General features: G+C 41.8%; 1 protein-coding gene across 4 annotated transcripts in view; it reads left to right on the top strand.

Annotated features, from left to right (window-relative positions):
• FSTL4 (follistatin like 4) overlaps positions 1-13,983 on the top strand; it is a 695,481-nt gene that overhangs the window by 226,991 nt on the left and 454,507 nt on the right. For 3 of the 4 annotated variants that reach the window (XM_077326857.1, XM_077326854.1, XM_077326855.1), the window contains exon 4: positions 2,389-2,637. In XM_077326857.1, coding sequence (XP_077182972.1) covers positions 2,389-2,637 — 249 coding nt within the window. Of the gene's footprint in view, positions 1-2,388; positions 2,638-13,983 lie in introns of those variants that run through there. The other variant, XM_077326858.1, reaches the window with a different exon arrangement.

Genomic DNA, 13,983 nt, shown 5'->3' on the forward strand with positions numbered 1-13,983 from the left:
AGGGTTTGGGGCAGAAAAGGGATGAATTTCAGCCATCCAAAATGGCAAGATCTGAATAATCCCGGAAAGTATACCCAAAAAATGGTGTTTAAATGAATTGCAACCACTTTAAATGCCCTGTATGTATTTTTGGTGTTAACTCCAAAGTTACCACTTGGAGAAGGTATTTAAATGGACCATGGTCCCTTTAAATATCTTCCCCCCTCTTTAGGGACCCATAGAATGGGACACCCTAGTCTAATATTTTTGAAACTTGGAGTGTTATTTAATTGTATGTTATCTTTTTAATATATAGTGCTGTAAGCTGTATCAAGATCAATGGTGGATGATGAGTGCAGAGTCTTATACACATCTATCAATTCAAGACTAAAATATTCTTACAAGATTCTCCATTCATTTAGCCACTGTGTTATGAGTTAGAATGGGCTGGTAGTGTAGTCATCTGAAATTACTGACTAATGTGTCCCATGACAGGCTTATTTACCTGAGATGCTTATATACAGCTTTATCTAGTATTCAGATGTGTAGCTGTGTTTACCTGAAACAACAGAACAAAGTTTGAGTCAAATAGCACCTTTAAAATGAACAAAGTTTAATTCTGGGTCTAAGATTTCATGAAGAAATCTGCATGCACAAAAAAGATTACACCCAGAATTAAATTTTGTTGATCTTAAAGGTGCCACTGGACTCAAATTTTGTTCTTATTTAGTGTTGTTACTCTAGTTTTATCTACTTCAGAAGTCAGAACATGTTTATCCTTCTTTGTTACAAGAATGATTGCTACTGAAATCTAGACCATTTTTGCATGAGGAATCTGCCCCTGGACAGCCTTTGAATGTTGGCAGCTTTTAGAGCCCCCTCCATATAACATTGCCAGCATCCCAAAGGTGTCCAGGTGCTGGGTCGAGTTCTGGCCATTTTAAAATTGCAATTTGGTGAATTGCCAAAACTGGATTTACAACCCTAAATCAGTGAGCAACCAGTAAGCAACCAGGGGCAAGCCTGTATGGAGGGGGAAAGTTACTAGAGTCTCTGCAGCATTGTCTTGCCCTTGCACCTGCCTTCCCCTCTCCATTTCCTGCTCCAAGTTATTTATTTTAATGGTGCAGTCCATGTTGCACCATGACTGCAAAGCTATATTGTGAAAGGTAAAATAAAATCTTCTACAAAGGGTCCATAATCTCTTTGGGATCAGTCAAGCAAAAAACAGCACTCTTTCTGTTTTCTGGAGGTGGGAAATGAGCTGGGAAAGAGGGGGGCGGGTGATCAGGCAGCCTTCTACCGATCATACAGGGGTCTCAGCACCTTGTCTTTAAGTCAACCCATTAACACAAAATGTCTTTTTGAGCTCCAGGGACCATGTTCAGCATCTTAGAAATCCACCCAGACAGAAATAAAGTGTAAAAGAACACAAATCACAAAAAGGGGGTGGATGCTATATAGTTCTGGCATTTCTCCATAGCAACACAGCAGTGTTGATTTTTATTAAAAATGCACCTCTGCTGTGGTATTACCACATAGCAATGTGGAAGTGCCTTTAAAAAAAATAATAATGCCATTTTGGGCTGTATCAACATGGGCATCACATCAAAATCACAAGATGTCATAGTCCCATTGTATACGGCACTGGTCAGACCACACCTGGAGTACTGTGTGCAGTTGTGGAGGCCTCACTTCAAGAAGGACGTGCATAAAATTGAAAGGGTACAGAGGAGAGCGACAAGGATGATCTGGGGCCAAGGGACTAGGCCCTATGAAGATAGGTTGAGGGACTTGAGAATGTTCAACCTGGAGAAAAGGAGGTTGAGAGGGGACATGATAGCCCTCTTTAAGTATTTGAAAGGTTGTCATTTGGGTGTCATCCACATATTGATGGCAGCCTAGCCCAAAACTTTGGACCAGCTATGCCAAGGGGCGCTTAAAGATGTTGAAAAGCATGGGGGAGATCACCGCCCCCTGAATTACCTCAGCAAACATTATGAATGTGAATGACACAGATCCACCCACAGCAGTCATTTTCCTTTTGACAGCCACTAATAACTAGCATTTTCATTGTTGCTCCACTGTAGGAATTTTTTTGGGGGACAGTAATTTCTGTGCTTGTAATGATGCTTATAGCAATTATTAATGTTTTTTTAAGGGCCATCACTAAGCCCTCCAGTGGTGTGCCAGAGAGCAGGGAAAAACGTCAATGAATGTAAATGAGGAATCCTCACCACCAGAGGAGAGGATAATCTTTGCATGGTCATTCAAAGTTACAGGTGTTGAAATGAAATAGTGAAAGTTGCTAAAGTAGAAACCTCCAAGTTCTCTTGCTAAGGGAAAGAGGTAGTGTTTGTTCCTCAGCTTGAAGTTGTTACTAAAACAGGTTTCCTTTTGTTTGTCTAGTGCATTATGGGGAAGATGGACTCTATGCATCATGTGAGAAGAAGTATTGTGTTCGGGGAAGTAAGTGTGTTGTGAACAAAGAGACAGATAAGCCTGAATGCCGGTGCATAGATAATTGCAAGCCCAGTTACATGCCAGTGTGCGGCTCAGATGGCAAATTCTATGAAAATCACTGTGAACTCCATCGAGCTTCATGCTTGCAACAGAAGAAAATCTACATTATTCACAGCAAAGACTGCTTCTTCAAAGGTAAGGATTCTTCTCTGATAAGCGAAATCCAGTTTACAAAAATGTATGCCACCTTCTTTGCCACAAATTAGATAATGTAATGTATTTCGTGGATAGAAAATAGTCGTTCAAAGAATTATCTGCTCTAAAATTATACAAAATGCAATATAACCAGCTATTAATTCCAGAACTCTAATTAAAAACTAAATAATATATGAACAATTAGCCAGCCTAGCTGCATACATTGTACACTAAGCTTTTTTTAATACTTGGGAAATTTCCAGTGAACAACATTCAGTTATTTAATTAACTCCATGCAGTTATGAACAAAATAAATGAATATGTAATTTGTGCTTGTAGTAGTTAGAAAAAGCAGTCAGCAGCAACTACTTCTAGGAGGTTACATACATCAGGGAATAGCCATATTTTTCATACAATTACAGAATCCATAGATATACTTTTTGTGGTTTGATATTACTTTTCTCATCATGTTTTAAATTGCTGAACTATGCAATGTTTCTTCAAGGAAGAGTATTCAGAGCCGAACTAAAGGAAAAATGGATTAAGTTCTCACATAGTAAACCACTTATTTAGGGGAGGGAAATGGAGGGGAAGCAATCTCCCATGCAAGAGTTTGCTGTGTCCAGTGTCTTATTTAAAATGTGTTTTTACATGTGTACACCTTGAGCACTCCAGTGATTCTGAGAAGCCATGCTGATGTCCTCAGTGTACATGATGGGAGAGTTCTGACATGGCATCTGGGGCCTCAGTGCATAAGGACTTCGTCTAGATTCACATGGAGAATAGAAGCACACTGGTCCTATAAACTGACCTAGCAAGGCTCAGAAACCCAACTTGTTCTTGGAGCTCCACCAACTGGGTCTTGATTGAGCTCAATCCTGTGAGCAGTACAGGTCTTAGGGCAATGCTTTTGCTCAGTATTGGGACCATGGGTCACTTACCTGGCACCATTCAGTTGCCTTCTCATGGGCCCATCTTTGCAGCTGACACTAGAGGAGGGAGAGAACTTGGGGGACTGCTAGTCCAGTATCTGGCCCTTTGAGGTAGGAGTTGTCTGCCCTGGGTCCTGACACATGGCCAACATCATCTGGAGCTGAGGCTTCAGAGTCAGGTTCTTCACCTGATGTCTCAGTATCCAACGGGAACCTAGTTGTGCCAGATGTTCCCTAAGTCCCATGATCTTCCCCCAAAATGGTCCCCTGCTTATCAGATGAAGGGTTTATTTCTAGTCAGTTTCTGACCTTGGAATGGTTTTGACAGTGACTGCCACTACCCATTAAGCATGGCTGGGGACTTACCCCACCCTCTGCCGCCATTGATGAACCAGTGGGCTACCCACCTTCCCAGTTATAGTTAGTAGTTATTATGGTTAACATTGTTGGTTTGGAATTTGTTAATGGTTTTGGAATTTAAACACTTGTTAAAATGTGACAGCTTTTATGGCGGTGGCTCTGGCGTGGGCAGGGAGACTGTTTTGGGGGAGTTTGATCAGGGGTATCAAACTTCCCATCATTGGGGCTCCTTAAAGAGGCAGCCTGGGGTGAGCTAGGCAGACCCGGTTGGGAAGGCTGGAAGCTCACAGGGCCAGATGGCCTGGTGGGTTCAGAGGAGGTTTGCGCCTCTCTTTGGCACATCAGGTTGGAACACCTCCTGAGGATGTGATCCATCAGCACAGGAGACTTGTGTTCCCAGGGGTGGAAACAGGTGGCTCCCTGGTGCTGCTGTGGTCATGAAGGAGCGGTCTGCTGCTGCATGCACAGGCTCTCCTGTACCATGCCTAGTTCAGGGCCAGCAATTACGTTTATAATAAAGCTGTAGGTGTGTTGAAGACATCTATACATCTGCGTCCTTCATCCAGGCCAAGTGGCTTTCTGCAAGTCAACCTCTTTGTAATGCTCGTCTTGGAACACAGAGAACCCTCAGAAATAGCATGAGAGGCAAATCAAAGCTCTGCAGCAGGAAGGGATGCTTGGCAGAAATTATACCTCCCCTTCTGTCAGCAGAAAATGTAGTTTGGATCCAACCCCCTTTATGTTGAGCCGAATTTTCTTCCTCTGGATGCTAACACATTTTAACGTGATTGGATTATATTTCTTTGTAGTCAGTTGCATACAAAGATTTTAAAATTAAATCAGCCTGAAACACATAATGAGTCTTATCTGTTTAAAAGTTTTAACAGGGAGGTAAGATTCCTTGATATTCCATTCAGTCAGGCAGACACAGGTAGCAAGTACAAATTTTGCTGTAGGCACATACACAACTCACTTTACAGTGTTCTAAATGTATGTGCTTGCTTGTGAAATATCATAATTTATCTATTTCCCCAAGGTTGTATTTAGAAAATATCTGGAGATTTGGGGGGCAGTGCTGGGGAAGATAAAGTTTGTGAAGGACAGAGCTCAGCAAGGATGTGATGTCACTTTGTGATATCATGTCCCATGATATGAAAGGCAAATGATGATGCAACTGTGACATTACTTCCAGGTCACATCTCCTTTACTGTGAGGTCACTCCACCTTACATTATTTGTAGGCTTCAAGCCCAGGCATCTCTCTGTTTCTTATAGATCTGATGATTAGAGCTGATGTAAATTGGGCAGGCAGAAAAGAAACTCAAGGTGGGGCAAAGAGAACAAATGAGAGAATGAAGGGAATGAAACTTAAATACTTCTGCCTTTCCACTGCTAAAAATTGCATTCCTTCCCAGCTGTTTTTCCTCTGTAGGTGAAACTGTAGTGGATGAGGATTATGAAAGGGGAAAGGGCCAGTAAATGATAACCAGCTCTCTCTCTCACTTTCCCTTCTGCTTCTGCATTCTCTAACAGCTGCCTGGGGGGGGGTACCTCTCTATTGACCTTAGGGCTTTTTCAAAGAGTTCTTTGACAACTAGGTCTCTAAAGCAGGGGTAGTCAAACTGCGGCCCTCCAGATGTCCATGGATTACAATTCCCATGAGCCCTTGCCAGCCAATTCTGGCAGGGGCTCATGGGAATTGTAGTCCATGGACATCTGGAGGGCCGCAGTTTGACTACCCCTGTTCTAAAGGCACAATCACACAAAAGGCTCCCGCATCCATGAAATTCATTCTTTTGCACTACCTGCTTGCCAACCACTGTGGTTTTATAGCCCCTTTCAATGTTTCTCCTGTGAATGGGAGAAGCTGGGCTGAGCAAAGGCGGTGCTGGTTGGCTCAGCCCAGGTTCTACTGCACAGGAAGGAGCAGGCTGAGTGTTGTTGAATGCCCTGGGACTAAGACAGGCTCTACTGCTTATTTTTTTTTTCTGGTGGTGCAGCTTGCCTGAGAGCAGAGCTTGTGTGATAGGCAAGTAGGCTGGCTGCATTCCATCCCCACAGAGCAAGAAAGAACATAGTTCTAGAGCGTCACTTGTGCTGCCTTTTCCTCCGCTCTGAGCTTTGGTCAACAAGACATACAATGCAATAGGCAGCCACAGGAAAAAGTGGGATGGAAACCACCATGGTTCTTGAGAAGGAGGGTCCCCATTGCCCGTGCAGACTGCTGTGTACACAATGAGGGCAGGTGAGTCCTGGCTGGGATACACTACATCTGAACCAAACTGCTGAAGCCAGGTCAGAGACAAGGAAGGGAGGGAAAGGCATGCTTTTACACCAACCTGAAGGAGCGGAGCCTGAGCAAGTGACCCAGCAAGGCAAGTGGGTAGGTTCTGTGGGAGTTGGGGTCCAGGCCAGCAAAGGCCCTGGTGGTGGCCAGATCGGAGGAGGGACCTCTCTTTTCTCTCTGTTACTTGCTGTAGCACTCCAGAGAGCAACACTTTATACTGCCTTCAATCCCTATGGTGAATGGGAACCATTTTCTTCTGCTACTCAGTTGATTAATGTCAGAAAGTCCAGATTTTTAATAGGAGATTGCCCACTACACCCCCCCCCCCAGCCCCAGGCCAATGGCAACCCTATACAGCATTGACCCCCCCCCTCGCGAGAACAGGTTGTATGGTTCTGTGCTCATCAAAATCAAATCTGAATTTCCTAACCAAGAAATTTGAAAAACAGTTTAAGAAATAGAACTTCAAGTGAGTGAACACACCAGTTAACAATCACTGAAATGCTTGACGAACAATTTAGCATGTTCCCCAAAGTACTTGACTTTGACATCACAGATTAAACAGCGGTATTATGCTTAATGATAACAATCATACTTGACTAGCTTCCTATACAAAGTGTAGTTGTGTATGAAAAGGAATGCATAAGCATTTCCAATTATACAAACATACAGCTTCAGAAGCTGAACAGTATGCTTGGTTTTTCTATATCTAGTATTTTAGTTGTTTTGTAAATTGCCTTGACCGCAACTTTAATTTTGGAGAGCGTTGTCAGAACTGTTAAAAATGAAAAAAGCTGGAATGAAAAAATGCAATAGGATTGTGTTTAAGGACAAAAAAATAACAGGAGTGATCAAAAGTGATGTTTCTTTTTGTAAAATCTATAAGACCTCAAAGACATGTTCTCACCTGGTGAAATGTTATTGGTGACCTTGGACTAAGGTGACCAGATTGTTCCACTTTTGAAGGGACATCTTGAGGTACCTGGTAAATTGTACTTATGCTGAAATGTAAAAATATATATTATAATACTATTTTTGCATTCTATGCATTCTATGAAACTTTTTGTTGCTCCATATAGACCACATTTTAAATCAAGAACCCCCCCCCCCCCCCCCCGCTTTACCAATGTTAAAATCTGGTCACCTTACCTTGGACAAACTAAATTTCCTGGTGTTGCATCTTCAACATACAATGCTCCCAATGGTCTTTAGAGAGTGGATGTTTATTACCATTGAACTAATAATGTTTTAATTTCCTCTGTTCTCAAAATGGGCAGGGAGGGGGACCCTGAAAATAATATTTTAACAAATGGAGATACAGCATATTATCTAGTCAAAACCAATCATTCTTAATACTTGTTAATTCCATGGGACCTTTGTCTAACCCTTCTCCATTGAAACAAATAGTGCAAAATAAGGTGCAAAATAAAATAACAATATATTTTATGCTCAGTTATTCCTGAAATTCCATAGGGATTTCTCAAACAGGCTTTGTCAGGGAAATCTGTTAGTCTTGCCGTACTAATTCTGTACTATTTTTGAAGAATTATTGCAAGACCAACAAATTCCCCATACAAAGTTTGTTGGTGAAACATTTAGGGAATTTGGAGGATTTTGACTGAGTATTAAAATATATCTACTTTATTTTGCACCATTAGCCTTGGCCTTATTTTCTATTTTCTAGTGACTGGTGTGATCCTTTTTATTTTCTTGCCTGCTTCCTCTGCTTTATCCCCAAATGCCACCCCAAATACAACTTCTGTGGGTTCACCAGGAGCAGCATTTAAAGAGGTATTTTGATCTGCAGTGAGAGGATGGGAACAAGAAGTTCCAAACAATCTGATGGACCAAAGTCATCTTCCATTTCATATCCATCAGGAGACAGAAAGGTCTTGCAGCTTGATAAACTAGATCTGTTTTCAACTATAAATGTATGAGATAGATAATGATAATGGGATGAATTAATCTTTAAATGTATACCTAAAATATTTTAGATATACATATTCATAATCTATAAATATAACATAAGTGTTTGCAAACTTATGTGTATCTTCCTGAGATTTATACTTAGTAGAAAACTCACAGGGCCACTCCGCACGACTTTTGTTGTTGTTGTTATGTGCGAAGTCGTGTCCAACCCATCGCGACCCCATGGACAATGATCCTCCAGGCCTTCCTGTCCTCTACCATTCCCCGGAGTCCATTTAAGTTTGCACCTACTGCTTCAGTGACTCCATCCAACCACCTCATTCTCTGTCGTCCCCTTCTTCTTTTGCCCTCAATCGCTCCCAGCATTAGGCTCTTCTCCAGGGAGTCCTTCCTTCTCATGAGGTGGCCAAAGTATTTGAGTTTCATCTTCAGGATCTGGCCTTCTAAAGAGCAGTCAGGGTTAATCTCCTCTAGGACTGACCAGTTTGTTCGCCTTGCAGTCCAAGGGACTCACAAGAGTCTTCTCCAGCACCAGAGTTCAAAAGCCTCAATTCTTTGACGCTCGGCCTTCCTTATGGTCCAACTTTCGCAGCCATACATTGCAACTGGGAAGACCATAGCCTTGACTAAACGCACTTTTGTTGGCAGGGTGATGTCTCTGCTTTTTAGGATGCTGTCTAGATCTGCCATAGCTTTCATCCCCAGGAGCAAGCGTCTTTTAATTTCTTTGCTGCAGTCCCCATCTGCAGTGATCTTGGAGCCCAGGAAAATAAAATCTGTCACTACCTCCATTTCTTCCCCATCTATTTGCCAGGAATTGAGAGGGCCGGATGCCATGATCTTTGTTTGCTTGATGTTGAGTTTCAAGCCAACTTTTGTACTCTCCTCCTTCACCCGCATCAACAGGCTCTTTAGTTCCACTTTCTGCCATTAGAGTAGTATCATCTGCATATCTGAGGTTGTTGATATTTCTCCCTGCAATCTTGATCCCAATTTGTGACTCCTCTAATCCCGCATTTCTCATGATGTGCTCTGCATACAAGTTAAATAGGCAAGGCGACAGTATACAGCCTTGCCGAACTCCTTTCTCAATTTTGAACCAGTCAGTGATTCCATGTTCAGTTCTCACTGTTGCTTCTTGACCTGCATATACATTTCTCAAGAGACAAATAAGATGCTCTGGTATTCCCATCTCTTTAAGAACTTGCCACAATTTGTTGTGCTCCACACAATTAAAGGCTTTAGCATAGTCGATGAAGCAGAAGTAGATGTTCTTCTGGTACTCCCTAGCTTTCTCCACGATCCAGCGTATGTTGGCAATTTGATCTCTAGTTCCTCTGCCTCTTTGAAATCCTGCCTGTACTTCTGGAAGTTCTCGGTCCACATATTGCTGGAACCTAGCTTGTAGGATTTTGAGCATAACTTTGCTAGCATGAGAAATTAGTGCAATGGTGCGGTAGTTTGAACATTCTTTGGCATTGCCCTTCTTTGGGATTGGAATGTAAACTGACCTTTTCCAATCCTGTGGCCATTGTTGAGTTTTCCATATTTGCTGGCATATTGAGTGTAGCACTTTTACTGCATCGTCCTTTACGATTTTGAATAGTTCAACTGGAATGCTGTCACCACCACTAGCTTTATTGTTGCTCAGACTTCCTAAGGCCCATTTGACTTCACATTCCAGGATGTCTGGCTCCAGGTCAGTAACTACCCCATTGTGGTCATCAGGGATGTTAAGCTCGCTCTTGTATAGTTGTTCTGTATAATTTTGCCACCTTTGTTTAATCTCTTCTGCTTCTGTGAGGTCCCTACCATTTTGGTCCCTTATCATACCCAACTTTGCATGAAACGTTCTCTTCATATCTCCAATTTTCTTGAAAAGATCTCTGGTCCTCCCCATTCTATTGTTTTCTTCTATTTGTTTGCACTGTTCATTTAAGAAGGCATTCTTATCTCTTCTAGCTTTTCTCTGGAATTCTGCATTCAATTGGGTGTATCTTTCTCTTTCTCCCTTGCCTTTCACTTCCCTTCTCTCCTTAGCTATTTGTAAAGCTTCCTCAGACAGCCATTTTGATTTCTTGCATTTCTTTTTCTTTGGGATGGTTTTAGTTGCTACCTCTTGTACAGTGTTGCGAACCTCCATCCATAGTTCTTCAGGCACTCTGTCTATCAGATCTAATTCCTTAAATCTATTTGTCACCTCTACTGTGTATTCGTCGGGGATATGATTTAGTTCATACCTGAGTGGCCTAGTGCTTTTCCCTACTTTCTTCAATTTAAGCCTAAATTTTGCAACAAGAAGCTCATGATCTGAACCACAATCAGCTCCTGGTCTTGTTTTTATTGACTGTATAGAACTTCTCCATCTTTGGCTGCAGAGCACATAGTCAATCTGATTTCTGTGCTAACCGTCTGGTGATGTCCATGTGTAGAGTCCATAAATACCTAGTTTCTTTAAATGAAATGAAGTCTTCTGGGCCAGATGAATTTCTTCCAAGGGTACTAAAAGAACATGCAGATGTAATCTCTGAACCTCTGTGCATTATTTTTGGCACTTCTTGGAGAACAGGTGAGGTGCCAGATGATTAGAAGTGGGCAAATGTTGTCCCCTTCTTTAAGAAAGGGAAAATGGAGTATCCAGATAACTACCAACCCATCAGCTTGACATCTGTAGCTGGCCAAAATGTGGAACAAATCATCAAACAGTCGGTCCTTGAGCAGTTGGAAGAGAGAGCTGTGATTTCTCAGACTCAGCATGGGTTTCGTAATAACAAGTAATGTCAGACCAAATTTATCTCTTTTTTCGAGAAAGTGACTAACTTGCTGGATCAGGGGAATGCTGTTGACATAGTTTATTGACTGGATAGAACTTTTCCATCTTTGGCTGCAGAGCCATGACTTTAATGTAGCAGAAATCTTACCTTTGGTAAACGCTACTAATTCAAGGTTCTGCATGACGTCGCACCCAATCTGCAACACTCCTGCAACACTCCCACAAAATGCGCTTTGTTGTAGCGCTTTTTAGGAAATCCAGAAAAGTGGATTCCCTCTGAGAAAACCGCTACACATCTGCGCACAAGCTGCAACAAACCAGCTAAGGACATGTCCCTTCCCCGCTCTCGCCGCCGAATCTCCGGCGAAGCGATCGCCATTTTTTCCCCTTAAATGGTGAAAGCAACGAACGAGTGAGGCTTCTCAAAGGCTTCTCCGGCTAAAGTTCCTCCACAGAAGTGATTAAAAGTTAAAGAAAGCTCTCTACTACAAGTATCTTTAAAGTTCCCAAGCACAGTACAGACCCTTGTTTGACACTGCCCATAATTTCGGCCACAAATCTCGCCCATGGGGGGGGGTTAACTTGAGGAGCCTGTAAATGATTAAGCACCAGCTCCTACGCCTGCAGAAAAGGTCTTTCTGATACACTGAAGGAACGAATATGCCTTGCTACGGGTGGTTTTGGGTTTTTTAAAAACAGTTCTTAAAGGGAAACACGAACACAACAGTTAATTGGCTGTTAAGGGGCAGGTGGAAGTATTGAAAAATATTTCATCCCCTATTGCGATTTCGGCAAGACCGGAAACTTGTGCGTTACGAGAGCAGCGCTAGTGAAAGAGCCTTTTCTCGCTAGAAACGGCTCTGTGCATTACCGCGATCTGCCGCTTTTGCCTGCAGCGCTTTTCAACAGCGCTCAGATTTAGCCACATTGCCCTTGGTGCGGAATGGCCCACAGTGTTACCTGACTATCGTCTTGTAGATTTTACCATGAGAAATAGTATTTTAACTGACCAGAAAAGGCTATACAAAAGCAATGAGATTGTCCATATGAGTTATAAATCCCATTATGCTGTCAGCTCTTCCACCCTGTTTTGATGCCCCTCTTCTGTGCAAAATTTACCTTTGCATTGGTTGAGGGACAAATAGCAGGAAGGAATGAGGAAAGGAAAAATCTTGCTAAGTTCAATTGTCAAATTTCATTGTTGCAGTTTGTCAAAATGACTGAAACACAGTTACATGGCTGAGTACAAGGAGGGAAGAAAAGCCCAAACTGTCAAATGAAATTATTTATAGATGACGTTTGCAGATGTGTGTCTGAAATCTTGCAATTCTTTATAAAAACCAGCATGCAGATTGGATGTACAAAATGTAAATATTGGTGTTCCTATGTCTGTCATCTACTCATCAGCATAACATCTGATTGCCAAACAACGTTATTATACTTTTTCATTGTTACTGCAATAAAGGGGAAAGTGGTATCACCATCTATCATTCTGATGTGATTACAATGAGGAGCCCTTTCCTGACTGTCATCACATGCTCAATTACACAACTTTAAGTTCCATTGAAATCAATAGAATTTTAAGTGAGCATTAACTAAGGGTAGGACTATAGCCTGAGGCTTTCCCACATTTTGTATATGGATCTAGACTTTAACCATTGTATTTCCTTTCATCCATAAGTGCTCGCTGACACTATTGAGGCAATCAAATATAAGAAACTAAAATTTCATTCTAGGGAGGGGGGGTCAATCTGAAGAGGGAAAAATATGCACGATAAAAAATTGCTTCACTTATTGCTTATTTAAAGTGTGCTGGTTTGTGCCTTTTTCTATTTAAATAGATGAATAGGCTCTGCAAGCAGCAAAGCAATGTAATTTTTTGCACAGTGATTTCCTATCATTTAAGTTGTCCCATGGCTGCATTTTTGTTATTTTTGTATATTCATTATTTCTTTATTTCTGACTTTCATTTCCCTATTCTTTTGTTATTCCATGTTACTCTCTACTTTATTGCATCCTTTTATGGATGGTATGGATGGTAGGGGGGCAATGCCATTTGTATGAACATATCCATTTAAGAAGGAAGGTAACTTTAAGGTTGTAAGTAAAGGTTATAGGCAAGGACACAGCAGAACAGAGGGGCACAAAAGGTGTGTGTGTGTGTCACAAATTCGGAAGCTGTTCATAAAAGGGCAAGATTTATATTAAATTTTGATGGGAATGAAGATGGGAATGGGTTTTGAGGAGGAGACTCACATGTACTATGTGATATGACATGCACTACAGTTGACAGACTAAAACTTGCTCATGGTCCCTGGCTCCAAAGAGATGAAACTGGCTTGTACCTGGCCCCGGCATGGTGGAATGCTCTGTCAACTAAGATCTGTTGGTATATCTTGGGTATTAAAAGTAGAGGGGTTAAATATGTATTAAATTATGAGACGAGGCATGGCAGTGTTTAAAGTGTAATAAAGTATTTTACTAGAACTACCAGGATAGGTCAGAAGTCAGAACTACTCTAACCAGATAGGGCTTCCTGGCAGAAATCAGGGATCCCCTACTCCTCTCTATACTTCTCCCCTACACCTCTCATTTCCCACTGCCACTCCAAGCAACAGCAGGAGGGTGGAAAATTATATGGCTATGGGGACAGCAGTTTGACTTCATTTCAAGGGGGAAGACAGAAGCAATGTCAGTCCTCTCTATGAATGATAATGGTTCCCAGCGATTCTTAGAGAGGTGTGATATCACTTTTTCAATTTTACCATTTTAGTGGGTATGGTATTTTATGCCTAGTGTATTAGTCTACTGAACTGTGATACTGCCATTGGAATAGATTTGATGTACCACCTAGAAGGGTTTCTTTGGAGCCACATAATGAGAGAAGAACTCTGAACACCAATTAGGACAGAGTCTGCACTTACTTTTTTTATTCCATTGTCAATCCTGTTGAATTCAGATCGCTTTGAACTCGAGTCTTCCTCTTCCCCTCCTCCCCATTGAAACAGGAAAGTCTTCTGCATGTGGTTAGGGAGGCTCAGAAGAGGGGGGAGGCAAATGGAGACT

This window comes from Paroedura picta, chromosome 3 (assembly GCF_049243985.1).
Source record: "Paroedura picta isolate Pp20150507F chromosome 3, Ppicta_v3.0, whole genome shotgun sequence".
NCBI lineage: Eukaryota > Metazoa > Chordata > Lepidosauria > Squamata > Gekkonidae > Paroedura > Paroedura picta.